The following is a 26,139-nucleotide window of genomic DNA, read 5'->3' as shown; positions in this document are numbered from 1 at the left end:
AGTTGTTCTTGCCACAGCCTTAACTTCACTTCAAATATTTTCACATTTGAAAGCAGAGAGCTGACGAGCTGGTTGGGACCTTGCAGCTTGATGTTTAGCTCTGACAGGTGCTTGGTGATGTCCACCATGAAGGCCAGATCACTGAGGAACTTGCCATCACTGAGCTCCATGACAGGTTTCCCCTTCATCTCCATGAAGTGTTTGACCTCTTCCCGCAGTGTATAAAACCGTTCGAGCATATTTGAACGACTCAGCCATCGCACTTCACAGTGATAAACCAGATCACCGTACTCTGACTCAAGCTCGCTGAGTAGCTCCTTGAACTGGCGGTTGTTCAGCCCTCTGCTTTTGATGAAGTTTATGGTGGACACGACGGTTTTCATCACATTGTTAAGCTTCAGGGAATGTGCACACAGACTCTCTTGATGTATGACACAGTGGCACACAACTATATCACTTGGATCCAGACCCAGACGGCTCATTTCTTTTTTGACTAATGCAGTCAATCCTTTTTGCGTGCCAACCATTGCGGGTGCTCCATCAGTGGCGATTCCGCTCAACTTCTCAAATGGCAGTTCAAAATTGTTCATGGCCACAACAACTTGACTGAACAAATCCTCACCTTTACTAGTGCCATGCATGGCTTGGAAAGACAACAACTCCTCCTTTATTTCAAACTTGGTGGGAATCCCACGCACAAAAATGGCAAGCTGCGCTGTGTTTGTGATGTCAGTTGTCTCATCACAGGCCAGAGAAAATACTCAAAGTCTCTTGCAGTGTCCCTCAGTGTTTTTTCAATATTTTGTGCCATGTCAGTAATCCTGTCTGCAACGGTTCTTCGAGACAAACTGACGCTTTGAAAAAGTTTTACTTTGTCCGGCGCGGGAACCTCAGCGGCGGCTACTCCTTCACGAACTCTCCTTCGGCGTGAGGTTTCAGCTTCTTGGCTATCAGCTTCTTGGCTATTAATTCACCACAAAACTTGCTCGTGTAATATTCTCTCTGTCGGAAGATGGTCGTATGAAAGCTGCTTGTTGAGCCTCCAAACTCCGACGAAGAGCGTTAACTTTATCCACACGCATCTGTCCTTTCAACTCATCGAGTTTAGCATGTTTCGTGCTGTAATGGTGCTCGAGATTTGCCTTTTTCATCACCGCCAGCGCCTCGCCACAAACTAGGCACACTGGCTTGCCTTTTACTTCGACAAAGAAAAAATCATTTGTCCATTTCTCCTGGAATAAACGGCATTCTGCATCCACCTTTCTTTTCTTGACAGTCGCCATGATACATCAATTTTTCGTCCGTGTCAATCAGTCCGCCCAATACGTACATCACATGCTGTGTTCACTGACCCTGACCTTTGCTCAGACATAACATTACCGTCCGTTTTATCTCAGAAAATGAATGGCTGCCGATACGTTTTTTCCTGATTTTTTTTATTCATTCATACTACAATCTTATTGCGTTGCGGGCCGGTAGAAATGGTCTCGCGGGCCTTATACGGCCCGGAGGCCGGAGGTTCCCCACCCCTGGTGTACATAGATGGGTGAGCAAGACGGCAAAGTCATTTAGGAAGTTGCTGTTGGGCTTGGGGGGGGGGGATAAATAGTGGCAATGACGGTGGGAGTGGGTCCAGAGATTGTAAGTGCCAAATGTTCAAATGAGGATGATGGAAGCGGAAGGATCTTCCACTTCTGGTGGTGAATCACTGCGATACCACCACCACGGCCGTGGGAGCGGGGGTGGGAAAAATATGTATAGTCCGGTGGGGTGGAGTCGTTGAGTGAGGATAAATCATTTGGTTGTTGCCAGGTTTCCGTAATACAAAGAAAGTTGAAATTGCGGTCAGTTAGGAGATCGTGGATGAGGTGTTCCTTGTTCGTGAGTGAGCGGATGTTAAGAAGTCCGAAGCTGACAGAAGTGTCTTCAAGTTTGGTGTGAGTCAGAGCCTGGACGGATGGGCTGGCTAAGACTGAGTGATTGATAGTCCGGGAGGTGTTTCTGCCAGAGCGGTGTCTGTTGGTTATGAGGACGGGAATAGGGAACAGTTGGTTGCTCCTGTGGTTTATTATGGGAGGAGAGCTAATCTTGGAGAGGCCAGTGGCTGAGGGAGACAGTTGGATAATCTGCCAGCGGGGGGAGCTCTGGGGAGGGGTCGTTGACAGTGGGTGGATCATGGAGGGAGAGGGATTTGAGTGAGATGGGGAGATAAGTAGTCAGGCATATGGGGAGGAATGGACGGTGTCTTGCAGATTAGCTGCTAGCATGCGGCTACCTGCGTGGTTTGGATGAATTCCGTCCGATTTTAAAAAGCACGGACGGTTCCAGAACAGGTCAAAATTGTCCACGAGGGCAATGCTATGGGCTTGGCAGGCAGAATGAAGCCAGGTGTGCAGGCTGAGGACTCGGCTGAATCGGCCACACCCACGGCCAAGAGTAGGGAGGGGGCCGCTGATGAAAGCAGACAGTCCACAGGTTTTCAGGAAGTTCAGAAGTTTTCTAAAATAATCCTTCGTGAGCTCGGACTGGTGGAGGGATGTGTCATTTGTCCCGACATGGATCATGATTCTCTTGATCGAAGCTGGCAGAGTTTTCAAGAGAGTGGGGAAGAATGGACGCGGAGGCGAGTCAGAAGGGGCACAGGATAGCTGCGGTGCAGGTGTAGTGGATGACAAGGAGCGCCTCTGGAGGGGCCCCGGGATGGGGTGGTCGGGCACAGGGGCGGGAGGGGGTAGACGGGACGAAGACGACGGAAAGCTGCCGGTCCCATCAGATAGCCGGATGGACAAAGTCCAGGACAATGCGGGTAGAGGGGGGGAATCATGATGGTCAAGAGGGGTGAACTTGTTCTCCAGGTGGAGGTGGAAGAAAGGAGCCTGTGATGGACGCTTTGTTTTCCCAGTGCGGGCGCTGATCTGGGACCATTGCTCCTGTTGAGATGGAGTGGAGCTAGCCCGAGGCTTGAGATTAGCCCTGGGTCCTGCTGCATGCTTCGTAGAGGAGGCATCGGGGGAGATGAGTGGATGAACAGCCGGAGGAGAGGTGGTGGCGACAGTGGTGTTAGGAGCGGTGATGTCGGGATCAGATGCATCAGCGGAGTCGGGATGGGGTTCTTTGAAAACGATGGTGTCAATGAATCTCTCAGCTTCCTGGATCTGATATAGGGTGGAGATTCTTTGCTCTAGCTCCTGGATCTTTACAGCAAGGTAGGCACAGTTGGCACAGCTGGATGAAGAAGAGAGTGGGGCCATGGACGCTAGGGCTCCGGTGAGTTGTCAAACACACACCTGGTAATGACCCACTCCTGCCTGGGGGGGTTATGGTCACTTTTCAACACTTGCTGTAATGTTTCTCAAACACACGACCTTTTGCGCCCTCAAAAAGCGAATCCGCATCACTTCCCACTTGTTGCTACGTTGCGAGGCGTGAACGCACCTCCACTTCAGCCCCGGCTGGACGGCTGGCCGGGCTACCGGCGGAGCTAACGCTAATGCTAACTCTGAGAGCCCGGGGCGATGAGTGTCTGTTCCCGTCTGAGTGGGGCCGTTCGCGGGGTGGGGAGAACGACAGCTCGGTCTCGTCACGACACCGCCAAACGTTGTTCACCTCGCGTCTTTGTTACAAGCGCATTCAAACAGGTGGCACCGCTGTTAGCCAGCATTAGCAACGCGGGTCCCCAAACGGTGCGTTCCGTCCGCGTGGCTTAATAAAAATTGTAGCGGTCAGCGTAACTCAGTCAGCGAGTCCGTACAGTGAAGCTAAAAGGGAAATGTCTTACCAATCCCTCGGTGGTATTTGTATCCAGTGTTAAAGGGAGTTTCAGCCGGAGTCAGTGGTTGAGGTTGTTGGCTAGCTGTCACACAGATTCGCAACTATCTATATACTTTTATGTTATTTTTAGACCCACTCCATGGACATGCACAAAGTTTTATTTGTAGTTCAATTATGTGCTTATTTTTCAGGAAGCAGATGTACTGGACTAGATTTCCCATATAATAGTTCAACTTGTCCAATACAGGCACTTGACCAAAAAAAGAAAAATCTGCAATTCTGGCTTGGAAGTTTCTTTGATGCTTTAAAGTCATTAATCTATAAAGACAATATATCTACCTTAGCCACAACCTCTCAATATATGCAAAGGTGGACAAGTTGGCTGATGAGTGTTATTTGCTGATAATATTTATTTCATTTTCTATTTGGTACTTCGATAAATCTGAGGCCAGTGAACTAGATAAAAAAGATTAAACCGAATAAAATTGGTTTTAAACCTGAATATAACTTCTCCGTAGCCAAAACAACAGTAGATTTTAGTGGCGTGTTGCAGTCTACAGACAGCAAACATATAATAGGTAAGAACCCTCACACAAAGTTTGCTCTGCATGTCCACTGTAACAACCAGACATCAAGGCACAGCACATTACTTAGGAAAAAACCTCTCCAGGCATTCATTCCACACTCGCTGATAGACCGGTACAGCACACCGTGTGACAAGCCCTTCTATTGATCTTTACCTTATTTTGCTCATTATTATAACCTCTGTAATGGTTTAATGAATTCCTATTTATTATCACTGCATAATACACCAACTGATCTGGCCAACATGGAGTTTAAATTGAACTGCTAAGAAAAGGAAACATTCGTCAAAATGATCAGCTCTTAATGCTTTCAATATATTATGAACAGATTTCAGTGAAATTTTGTAGTGTGTCTGTGTGTGGCTGTTGAGTGTTATCTGCTGATCATCTTTATACATCAAAATGATCAGCTGTTAACGCTTTCCAACTTAGAGCTGATTGAAACTTGTCAGGATTTGACAAATGCTTTGAAATATGTGCCTTGCTCAAGGGAGTTACTGCGTTTACGCGGCACCCATTTGGAGACGTTGAGGCGGATTTACGCATCAACATTTGCAACGCCTTTTCACTTGACCTTGTTTAGGATGGAGGGTGACCTTTTTGGCACTCCAAGCTGATGTTAAGCTGGAGAAAATACCTTTAATTTAATTTTCAACCTACTACATTTTGGAAGCTCATATTATACTCTGCAGATTTAAATCACAATCTGTGGGTAATTGATCTGTTTGATGCAAGACTCCACAATTTTTTCAAGTTTGAGAATCAAATAAAGATTTCAAATTGGTTTTTTACCATTTTCTTGAACGTAAAATAGTTCATGTGAGGTGGCAGGTATGGACAGGCTGCAAAATTAATTGTTCTTAATTGTTTGTGTTAAAGTATCTATTGCTTTTGACTGGAACAAAATGTGAATCTGTATGAGGTTTTTAAAGCTGGTTTTCTGACAATAACTTTTTTTTTTTCATGGCCAGCTTTAGAGAAAAGGAGTTTGATGGGGATCGGTTGTTTCTCTAAAAATAAAAAGCCTATGGAGAACCCAGAGCCTCCGGGTGCACAGTCACCTGACACTTGTCTTCAAGGAAGTAACTGTCAGGACTCGTAAGTTTACTCTCTACAGCTACTATGAATATTGCCATATTCATTGCGGAAAGGTGCATAGATTTAAAAATTAGGAAATCCATCAAAATATTTTGGCATAATAGCTATGCTACAGAAGTGTTAGCTTCACTTTTTGCTGCTAAGATCATTAATATGTATTGTCCTAATCGAATCAACTGGAACCCATTTTTAAAACGCATTTCATTATCAATTTTCATATTTGTCCAAAGATTTAAAATAGAATAGAATTAAAAATAGAACTTTCTTCTATTTCACTGTCTCAGGAAAAAATGAAATAATGCATTTGAATTATTCAGAAAAAATCTTAAATATTTAATCTTTTTTTTTTTTTTTTTTTCTTGACACACCCTGATCTTATATAATTGATATTTTGTAAGACACTACTAAACAAAATTAAAATCATCATGCTCTAAAACTATTCTCTAGTTTTATTTCACAGCTAACATTTCTTTTTAAGTAAATACTCTACATGTTAACTCTCACATGCCGGACACATTGCTTCATGGATCTCTGGTCACTTTTTTCAGTGAAAGGCCGACGAATGAGCAAAGACAGGAGGAGCCCATAGGCTGGGGCAGTTCACAGCCACAGGCATGGGGAAACGACCAGGCCCAAGGCACAGCAAACCAGCCACATCAGGGCTCTGAGAAAAAGGAGCCCAGCGACGTCACAAGAACCGAACAACAACACTGGTATGACAACATAAAGAGGTTTTGGCCAAAAAAAAGTACCAAACCACCTGTGGGTAGTTGGATGCAAAAACCAGGCCAGGTCAAACATTATCCAAATGGGAGACCTGAGCTATATCAGGCCACTTTTAGCATCTCCCAGGAACCGCTAAGACCAATTAGAACATTTCTTCCTTTTAAAAGATCAAAAGAAATTAATTGGCCATATCCAGAGACAGCATTGAGAAGGCCCATACCACAATATCCTCAAACAGTCTGTCCTTGGCAACAATGGGCCCCATCAGTAGCAGTAGAAATACCCTTTATAATTGATAATTTTATCTTTTATTATTGATATTTTGTAACACATGACTGAAGAAAATTTAAATCACAAACATAATGATTCACTTCCTCTGTTGAAAGGCGACAACAGAGATGTTCAGAACAATGATTTAACTTTAGTCACCATGTAGTCCCATTAAGGACTTCCCAAATATTTGAAAGGAATAAATTATGTATGAATAAAAGTAGTTTCAAAGTGTCACGGGGTTGAGGCGGATTTACACATCAACATTTGCAACGCCATTTCACTTGACCTTGTTTAGGATGGAGAGTGACCTTTTTGGCACTCCAAGCTGATGTTAAGCTGGAGAAAATACCTTTAATTTAATTTTCAACCTACTACATTTTGGAAGCTCATATTATACTCTGCAGATTTAAATCACAATCTGTGGGTAATTGATCTGTTTGATGCAAGACTCCACAATTTTTTCAAGTTTTGAGAATCAAATAAAGATTTCAAATTGGTTTTTTTCACCATTTTCTTGAACGTAAAATAGTTCATGTGAGGTGGCAGGTATGGACAGGCTGCACAATTAATTGTTCTTAATTGTTTGGGTTTAAGGATCTATTGCTTTTGACTGGAACAAAATGTGAATCTGTATGAGGTTTTTAAATCTGGTTTTCTGACAGTAACTTTTTTTTTTTCATGGCCAGCTTTAGAGAAAAGGAGTTTGATGGGGATCGGTTGTTTCTCTAGAAATAAAAAGCCTATGGAGAACCCAGAGCCTCCGGGTGCACAGTCACCTGACACTTGTCTTCAAGGAAGTAACTGTCAGGACTCGTAAGTTTACTCTCTACAGCTACTATGAATATTGCCATATTCATTGCATAGATTTAAAAATGTATTGCATAGATTTAAAAATTAGGAAATCCATCAAAATATTTTGGCATAATAGCTATGCTACAGAAGTGTTAGCTTTGAAGGCTAACTCCAGCACATTTACTTGGACACTTTTTGCTTTAAAAGATCAAAAGAAATTAATTGGCCATATCCAGAGACAGCATTGAGAAGGCCCATACCACAATATCCTCAAACAGTCTGTCCTTGGCAACAATGGGCCCCATCAGTAGCAGTAGAAATACTCTTTATAATTGATAATTCTATCTTTTATTATTGATATTTTGTAACACATGACTGAAGAAAATTTAAATCACAAACATAATGATTCACTTCCTCTGTTGAAAGGTGACAACAGAGATGTTCAGAACAATGATTTAACTTTAGTCACCATGTAGTCCCATTAAGGACTTCCCAAATATTTGAAAGGAATAAATTATGTATGAATAAAAGTAGTTTCAAAATGGCACGGGGTTAAAACAGGAAGGATGTTGAACTAGAAATATTGAGAACACAGTAAACCTAACAAACAAATGTATTTTTTGCACCACAGTGCTGATCCATTGTATCAACAGCACGATGACACCTCAGAGTTCAACAATAATTTCCAGCAGCCCGGACATCATAATCGAAAAAGAAAGAGATACTGGATAGAGGATGAGATGTCCGAACCGATGGATAGTGTAGACATGTAAGAACAATTTTTATTATGTAGTTTTATTTCACAGCTAACATTTCTTTTTAAGTAAATACTCTACATGTTAACTCTCACATGCTGGACACATTGCTTCATTGATCTCTGGTCACTTTTTTCAGTGAAAGACCGGCAAAAAGGCCAAGACTGGAGGAGCCCATAGGCTGGGGCAGTTCACAGCCACAGGGATGGGGAAACGACCAGGCCCAAAGCACAGCAGACCAGCCACATCAGGGCTTTGAGAGAAAGCAGCCCAGCGAAGTCACAAGAACCGAACAACAACACTGGTATGACAACATAAAGAGGTTTTGGCAAAAAAAAGTACCAAATCACCTTTGGGTAGTTGGATGCAGAAACCAGGCCAGGTCAAACCTTATCCAAATGGGAGACCTGAGCTATATCAGGCCACTTTTAGCATCTCCCAGGAACCGCTAAGACCAATTAAAACCAAATGTATTCCTTTTGAAAGATCAGCAGAAATGAATTGGCCATGTCCAGAGACAGCCTCGAGAAGGACCATACCACAATATCCTAGAACAGTCTGTCCTTGGCAACAATGGGCCCCATCAGCAGCAGTAGAAATAACCTTTATAATTGATAATTTTATCTTTTATAATTGACATTTTGTGACACACTACTAAAGAAAATTAAAATCACAAGCATAATGATTTACTTCCTCTGTTAAAAGGTGACAACAGAGATGTTTACAACATGTTCTCCAATTATAGACTTCCCAAATATGTGAAAGGAATACATTATATATGAATAAAAGTAGTTTCAAAATGCTCTGGGGTTAAAACAGGAAGGATGTTGAACTAGAAATATTGAGAGCACAGTACCGGTAATCCTAACAAACAAATATATTTTATGCACCACAGTGCCGCTCCATTGTATCAACAGCACGATGACACCTCAGAGTTCAGCAATAATTTTCAGCAGCAACAATGGTATACTCTCAACCGAAGGAGCGTCGGGATAGAGGATGAGATGTCCGAACCCATGGATACTGGAGACATGTAAGGACAATTTCTATTATGTAGTTTTATTTCGCAGCTAACATTTCTTTTTAAGTAAATACTCTACATGTTAACTCTCACATGCCGGACACATTGCTTCATGGATCTCTGGTCACTTTTTTCAGTGAAAGGCCGAAGAATGAGCAGAGACAGGAGGAGCCCATAGGCGGGGGCAGTTCACAGCCACAGGGATTGGGAAACAACCAGGCCCAAGGCTGGGGAAACGACCGGGCCCAGGGATGGGGAAACGACCGGGCCCAAGGCTGGGGAAACGACCGGGCCCAGGGATGGGGAGACGACCAGGCCCAAGGCACAGCAGACCAGCCACATCAGGGCTTTGAGAGAAAGTAGCCCAGCGAAGTCACAAGAACCGAACAACAACACTCGTATGACAACATAAAGAGGTTTTGGCAAAGAAAAGCACCGAACCACCTTTGGTTAGTTTCATGCAGAAACAAGGCCAAGTCAACTATAATCCAAATGGGAGACCTGAGCTATATCAGGCCACTTTTAGCATCTCCCAGGAACCGCTAAGACCAATTAAAACCAAATGTATTCCTTTTGAAAGATCAGCAGAAATGAATTGGCCATGTGTAGAGACAGCATTGAGAAGGCCCATACCACCTTATCCTAGAACAGTCCGTCCTTGACAACAATGGGCCCCATCAGCAGCAGTAGAAATATCCTGTATAATTGATCTTTGTAACTTTTATAATTGATATTTTGTAACACATTACTGAAGAAAATTAAAATCACAAGCATAAAGATTCACTTCCTCTGTTGAAAGGTGACAACAGAGATCTTCACAGCTCCTATAGCATCATGTTTTGAGAAACGGCCAAAGTCGTACACGGTCATCACCAGCGTCCTGCCACCAAGCTCAGTGTAGGGTACCTAGAGGGCAGCACATTAATGCACAATAAACATCTAGTGCTGAAATTCTATTTTATTTTATTTTGTTTATTTATTGTTTTATAGCGCCTTTACCTTAAATGAGAAAGTCTCATTGAAGTTGGGATCAAGGTTTTTCCTGAGAACTTTAGTTTCAAACTTTTTCTTTTTGTCCGGGAGGAGGTAGAGTTTAACGTAGGGGTCAGAGCTTCCCCCCACATCCATCGCTGGCAGCTCAGCAGCTTGCAGGATACCTACAACCAGCTAGCAAAGGAAAAAACATAGGCTGAGAATTTAAAGTGTGCGGGCTTACAGCTGACAGAGGGTGAAAAAAAAAAGAGTCATCGCAACATATTATCAGTAAAATTGTTATCTAAAGTGAAATGTAGCCTGCCCATCTTCTCCGTCTCCTGGGGCGCTTTTCCCGACAGTGCAGTTTCTTGGTTCTCTTCATCTTTAAATGGCTGGACAAGCTGCACGCGTGCGCAAACACGAGCACACACATACACACAGGCACAGATATGAAGTATAAAATTTAATCAGAAGATCATTTACTGTGTTGTTTCTCTCTATATATTCAACATGTGTTTTTTTTAAATAAAATGGGAGATTACACTATTACCATGTCTGTACGAATATCTTAATAAAAAAAGAAACAAACAAAAAAAAACCACACATGACCTTAACCCACACCAGGATGAAAAATTTAAAAATGCACCTTTATCCAAGCTTACACTGACAGTTTCACCACCTGGGTGACCTGATGTCACAGCTGATACATTACATGCAGTCTCTGTGGGGAGAAGGGCTTCTGTGTGTGTGTGTGTGTGTGTGTGTGTGTGTGTGTTCATGTGTGTGTCTGGAGCAGGATTTCCAGCATATCTATATTTTTTTATGTTATTTTTAGACCCACTCCATGGACATGCACAAAGCTTTATTTGTAGTTCAATTATGTGCTTATTTTTCAGTAAGCAGATGTACTGGACTACATGTCCCATATATTCGTTAAACCTGTCCAATACAGTCACGTGACAAAAAAAAACAATCTGCAATTGTGGCTTGGAAGTTTCTTTGATGCTTTAAACTCTTTCATCTATAAAGACAATATATCTACCTTAGCCACAACCTCTCATTACATGCAAAGGTGGACAAATTGGCTGATGAGTGTTATTTGCTGATAATATTTATTTCATTTTATATTTGGTACTTCGATAAATCTGAGGCCAGTGAACTAGTAAAAAAAGATTAAACCGAATAAAATTGGTTTTAAACCTGAACATAACTTCTCCGTAGCCAAAACAACAGTAGATTTCAGTGGCGTGTTGCAGTCTACAGACAGCGAACATATAATAGGTAAGAACCCTCACACAAAGTTTGCTCTGCATGTCCACTGTAACAACCAGACATCAAGGCACAGCACATTACTTAGGAAAAAACCTCTCCAGGCATTCATTCCACACTCGCTGATAGACAGGTACAGTACACCGTGTGACAAGCCCTTCTATTGATCTTTACCTTATTTTGCTCATTATTATAACCTCTGTAATGGTTTAATGAATTCCTATTTATTATCACTGCATAATACACCAACTGATCTGGCCAACATGGAGTTTAAATTGAACTGCTAAGAAAAGGAAACATTCGTCAAAATGATCAGCTCTTAATGCTTTCAATATATTATGAACAGATTTCAGTGAAATTTTGTAGTGTGTCTGTGTGTCTGTGTGTGGCTGTTGAGTGTTATCTGCTGATCATCTTTATACATCAAAATGATCAGCTGTTAACGCTTTCCAACTTAGAGCTGATTGAAACTTGTCAGGATTTGACAAATGCTTTGAAATATGTGCCTTGCTCAAGGGAGTTGCTGCGTTTACGCGGCACCCATTTGGAGACGTTGAGGCGGATTTACGCATCAACATTTGCAACGCAATTTCACTTGACCTTGTTTAGGATGGAGGGTGATATTTTTGGCACTCCAAGCTGATGTTAAGCTGGAGAAAATACCTTTAATTTAAATGACCATATAGCATGTACAGTGTATTATTACAATGCATCATGGATATAACCTTGGTAACCAAGGTTATGTGTATATTTTTGAACAGAATAATCAAACTTTAAGATAGTGATGATGTGCCAAATAACACATGATTATGGAGAAACCTTGATATTGAAAGAACAAAGCCACAAGGCTTTGATCATCAATGACTTTGATTATAAATCAACCTACTACATTTGGAACCTCATATTAGACTCTGCAGATTTAAATCACAATCTGTGGGTAATTGATCTGTTTGATTCAAGACTCCACAATTTTTTTCAAGTTTAGAGAATCAAATAAAGATTTCAAATTGGTTTTTTACCATTTTCTTGAACGTAAAATAGTTCATGTGAGGTGGCAGGTATGGACAGGCTGCAAAATTAATTGTTCTTAATTGTTTGTGTTTAAGGATCTATTGCTTTTGACTGGAACAAGATGTGAATCTGTATGAGGTTTTTAAATCTGGTTTTCTGACAATAACTTTTTTTTTAATGGCCAGCTTTAGAGAAAAGGAGTTTGATGGGGATCGGTTGTTTCTCTAAAAATAAAAAGCCTATGGAGAACCCAGAGCCTCCGGGTGCACAGTCACCTGACACTTGTCTTCAAGGAAGTAACTGTCAGGACTCGTAAGTTTACTCTCTACAGCTACTATGAATATTGCCATATTCATTGCGGAAAGGTGCATAGATTTAAAAATTAGGAAATCCATCAAAATATTTAAGCATAATAGCTATGCTACAGAAGTGTTAGCTTTGAAGGCTAACTCCAGCACATTTACTTGGACACTTTTTGCTGCTAAGATGATTAATATGTATTGTCCTAATCAAATCAACTGGAACCCATTTTTAAAACGCATTTCATTATCAATTTTCATATTTGTCCAAAGATTTAAAATAGAATAGAATTAAAAATAGAACTTTCTTCTATTTCACTGTCTCCGGATTAAAAATGTTCACATATAAATAAAACAATACAGCACATAATTAAAGACAAGTACAAATTTACACACGATGAAAAAAATTGACATTTTGTGCTTCCTTCCAAGGCCACCCAACACAGAGGAGAGCCTGGGGGCACCGATGGGGAATGAAACTCCTGAAGAAGACATCACTTTAGAGGTCAGTAACAAACTTTATTTCTCTTACTCATTAATGTTATTTTCAATGTGTATGTGTCATGTCTTTCTAAAAACAACTGATTGATATATATATACACACACACGCATATATACTGTATAGGTGTGGGTATATATACGGTACTGTATATCTCCAGTAAAATTGTATATTGGTTGAGATTTGTCATTTTAATGATCATAAATCATAATAAAGATTTGTGCATTGATAACAGATGCTGAGATTTCCTCACTGATTTATCCCTTTCAGACATTTCAACGGTTATCAGAAAGACTGACGAAAGTTCATCAGAATAAACTCCACCAGAGTAAAAAACTGGTTCTGATGGTGGATCTGGATAATACATTGATCCATGCTACCGAGGAGCCCTGCGAATGTTCTCCTAATGAGGTACCGGATATTTGTCAGATCTGGAAATACTGTGCTTTCTTCTTGTCTCTTATTGTAAGGAGTATTTAATGGTTAGTTTAAATTTTATGATCTATATATCCATATAAGAATGGAAGTAGCATCAATTCATCTATATGTGTTTATCACTTCCTTCAGAACTTGTTCAAGATGACAATGGAAAATTCAAATCCTTATCATATACGAATACGGCCATACTACAAGGAGTTCTTAGAGAAAATGTCTCAACTCTATGAGCTCAATATTTTTACCTTTGCATCCCGACCATATGCAAAGATTATTGCAGGTAATTCTCCTAACCTTAAAACTCTCACATTTGGAATGAGAATAATTGTAATCCTTTTTTGCTGGTAAAACTTTGAAAATATTTTAGTTCAAAGGAAAAGAAAGAGATTATGAGAATTTCAATGTTTGTGAACGTGAAACATTCCAGATTATTTGGATCCCACTAAAACCCTGTTTGCTGACCGGATTATCTCAAGAGATGATTGTTTTTTTCCATCATCCAAGATGGAAAATGTGAGGTGAGAACTGCATCCCATGAAGGACAAAGGAGAGAGAGGCGGAGAAATAACTTATTTGTTTTTTTGGAGAATTCTGAGTTATTACGCATCGCAATTTTGAAAACTACAGAGACAATGTGACAATTACGAGGCAAAAGTAAATTTGTATAATAAAGTTATCTTTGGGTCTGTCCTCGCAGGTTTTTTAGCCCCTGTGGTGAATCAATGATTTGCATGATTGATGACCGACAGGATGTATGGAATTATGCCCCTGCCCTCATTGAAGTGAGGCCATACTTCTATTTCAAGGACAAGGATGCATCAGGTAAGGCATCTATTGTTTGCAAGAAAAAACACTCACACTCTGCTTCTCAGCCCAGTCACCTACAGAATGAGCTACCAATGCTCCACCTTTAGTACTTTAATGTATTTGTATGAATGAACGGGCAAAACAAAAAAAAAACAAAAAAAAACTCAGCTATACACATACCACCTCTTCCAATTTCAATTTTGCAGAGTTTGCATTCTGCACAGGTCTGGTCCTTTGTTAACTTCATACAATTTTCAAAGCGGTGACATTTCCGTGATGGAAGTGACCATGTTTGTGAAGGCAGCGTGCTATATTTCAACAGGGCATTTTTTTGCCTTGAGTATTGGTGATTGGGATTGACAGCGATTACAGGTACCAAATAAATTAAAGATGGCATCAGTCCAATACTAGTTCCTGGTATCAGAGCTCACCCATCCCTATTAAGAGAATCTACTAATAGCGAGATGCACTCACACCTGAGAAGGATTTTAAAATGTTATAACCATTTCTCATTTTGGTGGCAGATAACAATCAAGAAGACAACGATGACTACTTGCCCTACTTGGAAAACGTGCTGAAGCGCATCCACACAGAGTACTACAGCCGCTATGAGGCTTACCAGCGGAAGGAGATCGCTGAAGTGCCAGATCTTTCCAAGATTATTCCAGAGCTCAGAAGAAAAACACTGGAGGGAACAACAATAGTGTTCAGCGGACTTGTTCCACAGGGTTCCGCGCTTCCGATCATTGCTGAGTACCATTGTGCCCAAGGTTTGGGGGCAAAGGTTGAGAAGAACGTCGTTCTGCGCTCTGCAAATGCAAATTGCACCACGCATTTGATTGCAACGAAAACACGTATGTACAGCCACTTTGATGACATAATGATATAGTACAATATAACCAAAGCCAATAGCAGCACAGTTGTTAAAAGCTACATTCTTACAATACTTAAATCTTAAATCTTTTTATTTACTTATTTCATTGCCTGTATTACAAGTAAAGTTTGAGAACAATCCCAAACAGGTACAAAGAAGGCCTTTATAGCGCGACAAGACAAGGACATTCACATTGTCACCCCTTCTTGGCTGTGGTCTTGTTGGTACCACTGGGAGAGGGAAGAAGAATTCCTCTTTTCATTGAATGATGATATTCCAGAAGAGATGATCAGGTTTTTAATCTTTATATAAGAATTTGTTGGATTATATTCTTTGAGGCACCCCAAAAATCTGAAATATTTTTTCAGGAGGAAATATGTTTTAAAGCCGAAAAAAACCCCGTTAGAAGTCACTGATTCGGACACTGTGACTGTGAAGCAGATCGGTTGGATTTTTAATGAAAGAAAGGATCTCTTCGATAGTTTAAACTTAAGGTATCAAAAGAAATGTTGAAAAAACGTATTCAGAAAAAATCTTAAATATTTAATCATTTTTTTTAAATTTCTTGACAATCATCACACCCAAAATCACAATCATAATGATTCACTTCTTCTGTTGAAAGGCGACAACAGAGATGTTCAGACCAATTATTTAACTTTAGTCACCATGTAGTCCCATTAAGGACTTCCCAAATATGTGAAAGGAATAAATTATGTATTAATGAATGTAGTTGCAAAATGGCATGAGGTTAAAACAGGAAGGATGTTGAACTAGAAAAATTGAGAGCACAGTAATCCTAACAAACGTATTTTTTGCACCACAGTGCCGATCCATTGCATCAAAACCAAAATGACACCTCAGAGTGCAGCAATAATTGTCAGCAACCCGGACATCATGCTCGACAACAAAAGAGATACTGGATAGAGGATGAGATGTCCAAACCGATGGATAGTGTAGACATGTAAGAACAATTTTTATTCTGTAGGTTTTTTTTGCAGCTAACATTTCTTTTTAAATAAATACTCTACATGTTAACTCTCACATGCTGGACACATTGCTTCATGGATCTCTGGTCACTTTTTTCAGTGAAAGGCCAGCAAAAAGGCCAAGACTGGAGGAGCCCATAGACTTGGGCAGTTCACAGCCACAGGGATGGGGAAACGACTAGGCCCAAGGAACAGCAAACCAGCCACATCAGGGAATCGAAGAAAGAAGAACCAAACAACAACAATGGTCTCGCAACCAAAAGAGGCGTTGGAAAAAAGCACCAAGCCCAAGCCAACAGAGGCCAACCGCCTTGGATAGTTGGATGCAGAACGCAGGCCAGGTCAGACATTATCCATATTCGAGACCTGAGCCATACCAGGCCACTTTTAGCACCTCCCAGGAACCAGTAAGACCAATAATAAAATGTCGTCCTCTTGAAAGACCACCAGAAATGAATTGGCCATATCCAGAGCCAGGATTGATAAGGCCCATACCACAATATCACAGAATAATCCATCCTTGGCAAAAAAGGGCCCCAGCAGCAGCAGGAGAAATAACCTTTAATAAATATGCACCCTCTTTGTATATTCCATTTGTATATTCCATTTGTATATTCCATTTGATTTCTATTTGATTCTATCTTATTTTTCTCTGAGTGCTCTTGTTGCTGTTGTTGCACTGTAAATTTCCCCGTGTGGGACAATAAAGGATCTGAATCTGAATCTGAATCTGAATCTGAATCTAATCGCAATCGCAGAGGCCCAGGCTTTACTCAGCCAAGGCAATTTCGACAACCACTACTAAACCCTAAAAACAGACCAGCCACCCCGTTTCCTGTCAATCAACGGCAAAGTCAGCATCCTGACAGTTCATGGTAGCTGAAATGCTGCTACCCCTAAGCTGTGAGATCAATACAAATGCCACATAAATCTTGTATGTGGCAAACATACCAATAGTCCAGCTGCTGTGGGACATCAGAACACAGCAGGCTGATCAGCCATCCTATTTTCCCATATAAAAAAAAAATGCTGAATTCGCTGGAGATCAGCCACCAGATCGTTGTAAATCCCTCTGCAGTAATGCTTGGCCCCCTTTGCTAGAAAACCTTTGTAGATTAAGCGTTTGCTCTCATGCTTTTGTGTTTTTACCTGCATCACCTGTCTTGTCCTATTTTGCTCATTTCCAGATTAATTGTTCTAATCAGCTTTGCTTGCCTGTAATTTGCCATTTCCATTTCCAGTCATCTGTCACTTTAATGTTTCATTAAATTTTTGAAAATAAAACCTGTGTGTTGTGTCTATGTCTGCATTTTGGGTCTGGCTTTTGGCTCAAAATCTGTTTCAATCACAAACCTAGCCAGAACATAATTTCCAAATTTCAACTACACTGGGAGGTAGAACATATTGTGTACTTGTATAAGTACTTTGGTCTTGAATTTTGGTCGATTAAATCAAAACCCTTGTAATGCCCAAGAGCTGCATCTAAATCAAACCAAGTTTATTAAGACCCCAAAATCACAAACATTGTCGCCTCAGAGAGCTTTTCAAGCTGCAAAGTTGTGACACCTTCTGTTCTTAGACCCTTGAGTTAGAATTCCTAAAGGAACAAGTTCATGTTTCCACCAAATCAGGTGACAGTCTTAAGGTTAGTATAGAGTATTGTCATTTTTATTAAAGTAAGTTTCTTTTTTGTATCATATGGGAATTATATGAGAGGTAAGATATGAGGTTTAAGAGATTGCTTGAGGTAAAGTAAAGAGTTGACTTCCTCTTGATGCCGGAGGCTGTGCCACTGAGCTATTGGCCTGCGTGGGTTAGCCAGCATGTCGGACCAGTGGCGTTGCTCAGTCCCAGTGTTGCTGGCACCCAGCACCACTTTCCCAATGGCGTCGTTTTTGCCAATCTTATCGTAGTCCAACACAGTCACTGCAATCTGCACTTTCTATGGAACACACACAGGAAATCAGTTTTTCAGAATCTGTGTATGTGTTCTTGAAAAAGGACATTTTTGGGGAAGTGAGGATGTGTGAATGTGATGTTAGGATAAGGGGCTGGAAGATGTTAGGGACAAACATGCAAATGTGAACGCCGAGTACCTCTATCTGCTCACATGGCACTTCAAAGCTAAAGGACTCGTTGTAGTAAGGATTCAGACTGTTCTTCTTTATCGTTGTTTTCTTTTTCTTCAGTCTTTTCCCATTTTGCATGAAGTGGATTTTCACATAAGGGTCTAAAATAGAGAAAACGAAGGTTTGACGGAGGAGGAGCAACCCGGAAATGTCGTCAGTTCGGCACATGTGCAGTGGGTCTGAGTCCCGACTAGTTAGACTTTCATTTACACCAAATAACAGATGCGCCTTTTTGGCCTATTGCTTGGCTTCCTTCATTGCATCTGCTTAAATTAGTGCGTACAGACACAAATGCAGTGATTGCGTGTGGTTTTAAATGGCTCTACCCACCTGACAGCCCTCCCACATCCATTTTCTTCAAGTTTCTGGCTTCTAAAATCATCACTGTCAACTTTCCAGCAGTGGGCACATACCTAAGTGACAGACATACATCTCCAAGCTTCTCACTCTAATACACAGACACAAACATGATCCATCAGTGAGAGTTTGTAAAATCATCCAATCTCATTTCTTTAATTATTTGCTCCCACCTCCTCCTTCTCTGCTTTCTGTAGATCCCTCCACTCTTCAAGAGACTGGCTGAAATCAGCGGTGCTCATTGGTATCTTCACAGCTCCTATAGCATCATGTTTTGAGAAACGGTCAAAGTCGTACACGGTCATCACCAGCGTCCTGCCACCAAGCTCGGTGTAGGGTACCTAGAGGGCAGCACATTAATGCAGAATAAACATCTAGTGCTGAAATTCTATTTTATTTTGTTTATTTATTGTTTTATAGCGCCTTTACCTTAAATGAGAAAGTCTCATTGAAGTTGGGATCAAAGTTCTTCATGTGAACTTTAGTTTCAAACTTTTTCTTTTTGTCCAGGAGGAGGTAGAGTTTAACGTAGGGGTCAGAGCTTCCCCCCACATCCATCGCTGGCAGCTCAGCAGCTTGCAGGATACCTACAACCAGCTAGCAAAGGAAAAAACATAGGCTGAGAATTTAAAGTGTGCGGGCTTACAGCTGACAGAGGGTGAAAAAAAAAAGAGTCATCGCACCATATTATCAGTGAAATTGTAATCTAAAGTGAAATGTAGCCTGCCCATCTTCTCCGTCTCCTGGGGCGCTTTTCCCGACAGTGCAGTTCCTCTTCATCTTTAAATTGCTGGACAAGCTGCACGCGTGCGCAGACACGAGCACACACATACACACAGGCAAAAAAAAACTGAATTGGCCAACATGGAGTTTAAATTGAACTGCAAAGAAAAGGAAACATTCGTCAAAATGATCAGCTCTTAATGATTTCAATATATTATGAACAGATTTCAGTGAAATTTTGTAATGTATGTATGTATGTGTGTGTGTGTGTGTGTTTGTGTGTGCATATGCGTTTGTGTGCACGCGCATGTGTCTGTATGTGTGTGTGCGCGCGCATGTGCGTGTCTGGAGCAGGATTTCCAGCATATCTATATACTTTTATGGTATTTTTAGACCCACTCCGTGGACATGCACAAAGCTTTATTTGTAGTTCAATTATGTGCTTATTTTTCAGTCAGCAGATGTACTGGACTAGATTTCCCATATAATAATTCAACCTGTCCAATACAGGCACTTGACCAAAAAAAAAAATCTGCAATTCTGGCTTGGAAGTTTCTTTGATGCTTTAAACTCATTAATCTATAAAGACAATATATCTACCTTAGCCACAACCTCTCAATATATGCAAAGGTGGACAAGTTGGCTGATAAGTGTTATTTGCTGATAATATTTATTTAATTTTACATTTGGTACTTCGATAAATCTGAGGCCAGTGAACTAGATAAAAAAGATTAAACCGAATAAAATTGGTTTTAAACCTGAATATAACTTTTCTGTAGCCAAAACAACAGTAGATTTCAGTGGCGTGTTGCAGTCTACAGACAGCAAACATATAATAGGTAAGAACCCTCACACAAAGTTTGCTCTGCATGTCCACTGTAACAACCAGACATCAAGGCACAGCACATTACTTAGGAAAAAACCTCTCCAGACATTCATTCCACACTCGCTGATAGACAGGTACAGTACACTGTGTGACAAGCCCTTCTATTGATCTTTACTTTATTTTGCTCATTATTATAACCTCTGTAATGGTTTAATGAATTCCTATTTATTATCACTGCATAATACACCAACTGAATTGGCCAACATGGAGTTTAAATTGAACTCCAAAGAAGAGGAAACATTCGTCAAAATGATCAGCTCTTAATGCTTTCAATATATTATGAACACATTTCAGTGAAATTTTGTAATGTATGTATGTATGTGTGTGTGTGTGTGTGTTTGTGTGTGCATATGTGTGTGTGTGCGTGCGCATGTGTGTGTATGTGTGTGTGCGCGCGCATGTGTGTATCTGGAGCAGGATTTCCAGCATATCTATATACTTTTATGGTATTTTTAGACCCACTCCATGGACATGCACAAAGCTTTATTTGTAGTTCAATTATGTGCTTATATTTCAGTCAGCAGATGTACTGCACTAGATTTCCCATATAATAGTTCAACCTGTCCAATACAGGCACTTGACCAAAAAAAAAAATCTGCAATTCTGGCTTGGAAGTTTCTTTGGTGCTTTAAAGTCATTAATCTATAAAGACAATATATCTACCTTAGCCACAACCTCTCAATATATGCAAAGGTGGACAAGTTGGCTGATAAGTGTTATTTGCTGATAATATTTATTTAATTTTATATTTGGTACTTCGATAAATCTGAGGCCAGTGAACTAGATAAAAAAGATTAAACCGAATAAAATTGGTTTTAAACCTGAATATAACTTTTCCGTAGCCAAAACAACAGTAGATTTCAGTGGCGTGTTGCAGTCTACAGACAGCAAACATATAATAGGTAAGAACCCTCACACAAAGTTTGCTCTTCATGTCCACTGTAACAACCAGACATCAAGGCACAGCACATTACTTAGGAAAAAACCTCTCCAGGCATTCATTCCACACTCGCTGATAGACAGGTACAGTACACTGTGTGACAAGCCCTTCTATTGATCTTTACTTTATTCTGCTCATTATTATAACCTCTGTAATGGTTTAATGAATTCCTATTTATTATCACTGCATAATACACCAACTGAATTGGCCAACATGGAGTTTAAATTGAACTGCAAAGAAAAGGAAACATTCGTCAAAATGATCAGCTCTTAATGCTTTCAAAATATTATGAACAGATTTCAGTGAAATTTTGTAATGTATGTATGTATGTGTGTGTGTGTGTGTTTGTGTGTGCATATGTGTGTGTGTGCACGCGCATGTGTCTGTATGTGTGTGTGTGCGCGCGCATGTTCGTGTCTGGAGCAGGATTTCCAGCATATCTATATACTTTTAAGGTATTTTTAGACCCACTCCGTGGACATGCACAAAGCTTTATTTGTAGTTCAATTATGTGCTTATTTTTCAGTCAGCAGATGTACTGGACTAGATTTCCCATATAATAATTCAACCTGTCCAATACAGGCACTTGACCAAAAAAAAAAATCTGCAATTCTGGCTTGGAAGTTTCTTTGATGCTTTAAACTCATTAATCTATAAAGACAATATATCTACCTTAGCCACAACCTCTCAATATATGCAAAGGTGGACAAGTTGGCTGATAAGTGTTATTTGCTGATAATATTTATTTCATTTTATATTTGGTACTTCGATAAATCTGAGGCCAGTGAACTAGATAAAAAAGATTAAACCGAATAAAATTGTTTTTAAACCTGAATAAAACTTTTCTGTAGCCAAAACAACAGTAGATTTTAGTGGCGTGTTGCAGTCTACAGACAGCGAACATATAATAGGTAAGAACCCTCACACAAAGTTTGCTCTTCATGTCCACTGTAACAACCAGACATCAAGGCACAGCACATTACTTAGGAAAAAACCTCTCCAGGCATTCATTCCACACTCGCTGATAGACAGGTACAGTACACTGTGTGACAAGCCCTTCTATTGATCTTTACTTTATTTTGCTCATTATTATAACCTCTGTAATGGTTTAATGAATTCCTATTTATTATCACTGCATAATACACCAACTGAATTGGCCAACATGGAGTTTAAATTGAACTCCAAAGAAGAGGAAACATTCGTCAAAATGATCAGCTCTTAATGCTTTCAATATATTATGAACACATTTCAGTGAAATTTTGTAATGTATGTATGTATGTGTGTGTGTGTGTTTGTATGTATGTATGTGTGTGTGTGTGTGTGGCTGTTGAGTGTTATCTGCTGATCATCTTTATATCGTATTATAAATATTATATTATATCTATATAATCTTTGTCACTGAATGTGACTTCTCCATGGCCAAAACAACCCTAAAACAACAGTAGATTTCAGTGGCATTTTGCATTCTGCAGACAGCAAACATAACAACCCTCACACAAAGTTTGCTCAACATGGAGTTTATATTGAACTGTAACGAAAAGGAAATGTTCATCAAAATGATCAGCTGTTAATGCTTTCCAAATCAGAGCTGATTGAAACGTGTCAGGATTTGACAAATGCTTTGAAATATGTGCCTTGCTCAAGAGAGTTACTGCGTTTACGCGGCACCCATTTGGAGATGTTGAGGCGAAATTACGCATCAACATTTGCAACGCCTTTTCACTTGACCTTGTTTAGGATGGAGGGTGACCTTTTTGGCACTCCAAGCTGATGTTAAGCTGGAGAAAATACCTTTAATTTAATTTTCAACCTACTACATTTTGGAAGCTCATATTATACTCTGCAGATTTAAATCACAATCTGTGGGTAATTGATCTGTTTGATGCAAGACTCCACAATTTTTTCAAGTTTTGAGAATCAAATAAAGATTTCAAATTGGTTTTTTACCATTTTCTTGAACGTAAAATAGTTCATGTGAGGTGGCAGGTATGGACAGGCTGCAAAATTAATTGTTCTTAATTGTTTGGGTTTAAGGATCTATTGCTTTTGACTGGAACAAAATGTGAATCTGTATGAGGTTTTTAAATCTGGTTTTCTGACAGTAACTTTTTTTTTTCATGGCCAGCTTTAGAGAAAAGGAGTTTGATGGGAATCGGTTGTTTCTCTAAAAATAAAAAGCCTATGGAGAACCCAGAGCCTCCGGGTGCACAGTCACCTGACACTTGTCTTCAAGGAAGTAACTGTCAGGACTCGTAAGTTTACTCTCTACAGCTACTATGAATATTGCCATATTCATTGCATAGATTTAAAAATGTATTGCATAGATTTAAAAATTAGGAAATCCATCAAAATATTTTGGCATAATAGCTATGCTACAGAAGTGTTAGCTTTGAAGGCTAACTCCAGCACATTTACTTGGACACTTTTTGCTTTAAAAGATCAAAAGAAATTAATTGGCCATATCCAGAGACAGCATTGAGAAGGCCCATACCACAATATCCTCAAACAGTCTGTCCTTGGCAACAATGGGCCCCATCAGTAGCAGTAGAAATACTCTTTATAATTAATAATTGTATCTTTTATTATTGATATTTTGTAACACGACTGAAGAAAACTTAAATCACAAACATAATGATTCACTTCCTCTGTTGAAAGGTGACAACAGAGATGTTCAGAACAATGATTTAACTTTAGTCACCATGTAGTCCCATTAAGGACTTCCCAAATATTTGAAAGGAATAAATTATGTATGAATAAACGTAGTTTCAAAATGGCACGGGGTTAAAACAGGAAGGATGTTGAACTAGAAATATTGAGAACACAGTAAACCTAACAAACAAATGTATTTTTTGCACCACAGTGCTGATCCATTGTATCAACAGCACGATGACACCTCAGAGTTCAACAATAATTTCCAGCAGCCCGGACATCATAATCGAAAAAGAAAGAGATACTGGATAGAGGATGAGATGTCTGAACTGATGGATAGTGTAGACATGTAAGAACAATTTCTATTATCTAGTTTTATTTCACAGCTAACATTTCTTTTTAAGTAAATACTCTACATGTTAACTCTCACATGCCGGACACATTGCTTCATGGATCTCTGGTCACTTTTTTCGTTGAAAGGCCGGCAAAAAGGCCAAGACTGGAGGAGCCCATAGGTGGGGGCAGTTCACAGCCACAGGGATGGGGAAACGACCAGGCCCAAGGCACAGCAGACCAGCCACATCAGGGCTTTGAGAGAAAGCAGCCCAGCGAACTCACAAGAACCCAACAACAACACTGGTATGACAACATAAAGAGGTTTTGGCAAAAAAAGCACCAAACCACCTTTGGGTAGTTGGATGCAAAAACCAGCCCGGGTCAAACATTATCCAAATGGGAGACCTGAGCTATATCAGGCCACTTTTAGCATCTCCCAGGAACCGCTAAGACCAATTAGAAAATGTCTTCCTTTTAAAAGATCAAAAGAAATTAATTGGCCATATCCAGAGACAGCATTGAGAAGGCCCATACCACAATATCCTCAAACAGTCTGTCCTTGGCAACAATGGGCCCCATCAGTAGCAGTAGAAATACTCTTTATAATTGATAATTTTATCTTTTATTATTGATATTTTGTAACACATGACTGAAGAAAATTTAAATCACAAACATAATGATTCACTTCCTCTGTTGAAAGGTGACAACAGAGATGTTCAGAACAATGATTTAACTTTAGTCACCATGTAGTCCCATTAAGGACTTCCCAAATATTTGAAAGGAATAAATTATGTATGAATAAAAGTAGTTTCAAAATGGCACGGGGTTAAAACAGGAAGGATGTTGAACTAGAAATATTGAGAACACAGTAAACCTAACAAACAAATGTATTTTTTGCACCACAGTGCTGATCCATTGTATCAACAGCACGATGACACCTCAGAGTTCAACAATAATTTCCAGCAGCCCGGACATCATAATCGAAAAAGAAAGAGATACTGGATAGAGGATGAGATGTCCGAACCGATGGATAGTGTAGACATGTAAGAACAATTTCTATTATCTAGTTTTATTTCACAGCTAACATTTCTTTTTAAGTAAATACTCTACATGTTAACTCTCACATGCCGGACACATTGCTTCATGGATCTCTGGTCACTTTTTTCGTTGAAAGGCCGGCAAAAAGGCCAAGACTGGAGGAGCCCATAGGTGGGGGCAGTTCACAGCCACAGGGATGGGGAAACGACCAGGCCCAAGGCACAGCAGACCAGCCACATCAGGGCTTTGAGAGAAAGCAGCCCAGCGAACTCACAAGAACCCAACAACAACACTGGTATGACAACATAAAGAGGTTTTGGCAAAAAAAAGCACCAAACCACCTTTGGGTAGTTGGATGCAAAAACCAGGCCAGGTCAAACATTATCCAAATGGGAGACCTGAGCTATATCAGGCCACTTTTAGCATCTCCCAGGAACCGCTAAGACCAATTAGAAAATGTCTTCCTTTTGAAAGATCAGAAGAAATGAATTGGCCATGTCCAGAGAAAGCATTGAGAAGGCCCATACCACAATATCCTAGAACAGTCCATCCTTGGCAACAATGGGCCCCATCAGCAGCAGTAGAAATACTCTTTATAATAGATATTTTTATCTTTTATAATTGATATTTTGCAACAAACGACTGAAAAAAATAAAATCACAAGCATAATGATTCTTTTCCTCTGTTGAAAGGTGACAACAGAGATGTTCACAACAATGAATTAACGTTAGTTACCATGTAGTTCCATTAAGGACTTCCGAAATATGTGAAAGGAATAAATTATGTATGAATAAAAGTAGTCTCAAAATGCTATGGGGTTAAAACAGGAAGGATGTTGAACTAGAAATATTGAGAGCAGAGTAAACCTAACAAACAAATGTATTTTTTGCACCACAGTGCCGATCC

General features: G+C 40.0%; 3 protein-coding genes across 4 annotated transcripts; 2 read left to right on the top strand and 1 right to left on the bottom strand.

Moving 5' to 3' along the window:
• Window positions 1-12,489: 12,489 nt before the first annotated feature.
• Window positions 12,490-13,857, top strand: LOC115251013 (RNA polymerase II subunit A C-terminal domain phosphatase-like). Its single transcript, XM_029841662.1, has 4 exons — window positions 12,490-12,587; window positions 13,007-13,079; window positions 13,344-13,484; window positions 13,641-13,857. Exons 1-4 carry the CDS (start codon window positions 12,517-12,519, stop codon window positions 13,854-13,856), a joined length of 501 nt encoding a protein of 166 aa, XP_029697522.1. The 5' UTR covers window positions 12,490-12,516; the 3' UTR covers window position 13,857.
• Window positions 13,858-13,956: 99 nt separating this feature from the next.
• LOC115251012 (RNA polymerase II subunit A C-terminal domain phosphatase-like) lies at window positions 13,957-16,726 on the top strand. 2 transcript variants are annotated; one of them, XM_029841661.1, is made up of 5 exons: window positions 13,957-14,026; window positions 14,206-14,330; window positions 14,840-15,169; window positions 15,338-15,482; window positions 16,276-16,726. In XM_029841661.1, the coding sequence occupies exons 1-5, from the start codon at window positions 14,013-14,015 to the stop codon at window positions 16,355-16,357; spliced, it is 696 nt and encodes a 231-aa protein (XP_029697521.1). In that variant the 5' UTR covers window positions 13,957-14,012; the 3' UTR covers window positions 16,358-16,726. The 2 variants fall into 2 exon arrangements, 1 of the variants encoding a protein (XP_029697521.1); XR_003889555.1 differs by lacking the exons at window positions 13,957-14,026; window positions 14,206-14,330; window positions 14,840-15,169; window positions 15,338-15,482 and adding an exon at window positions 16,070-16,150.
• A 1,062-nt stretch (window positions 16,727-17,788) lies between these two features.
• On the bottom strand, window positions 17,789-19,429 carry LOC115251011 (synaptotagmin-1-like). The gene is made up of 6 exons (XM_029841659.1): window positions 19,345-19,429; window positions 19,091-19,258; window positions 18,835-19,002; window positions 18,635-18,752; window positions 18,272-18,405; window positions 17,789-18,117 (listed from the first exon to the last, which is right to left on the bottom strand). The coding sequence occupies exons 1-6, from the start codon at window positions 19,390-19,392 to the stop codon at window positions 17,881-17,883; spliced, it is 873 nt and encodes a 290-aa protein (XP_029697519.1). The 5' UTR covers window positions 19,393-19,429; the 3' UTR covers window positions 17,789-17,880.
• Window positions 19,430-26,139: the final 6,710 nt, after the last annotated feature.

This window comes from Takifugu rubripes, chromosome 9 (genome assembly GCF_901000725.2).
Source record: "Takifugu rubripes chromosome 9, fTakRub1.2, whole genome shotgun sequence".
Classification (NCBI taxonomy): domain Eukaryota; kingdom Metazoa; phylum Chordata; class Actinopteri; order Tetraodontiformes; family Tetraodontidae; genus Takifugu; species Takifugu rubripes.
Note: the sequence above shows the minus strand (reverse complement) of the source record. Positions and strands in the feature narration are given on the sequence as shown.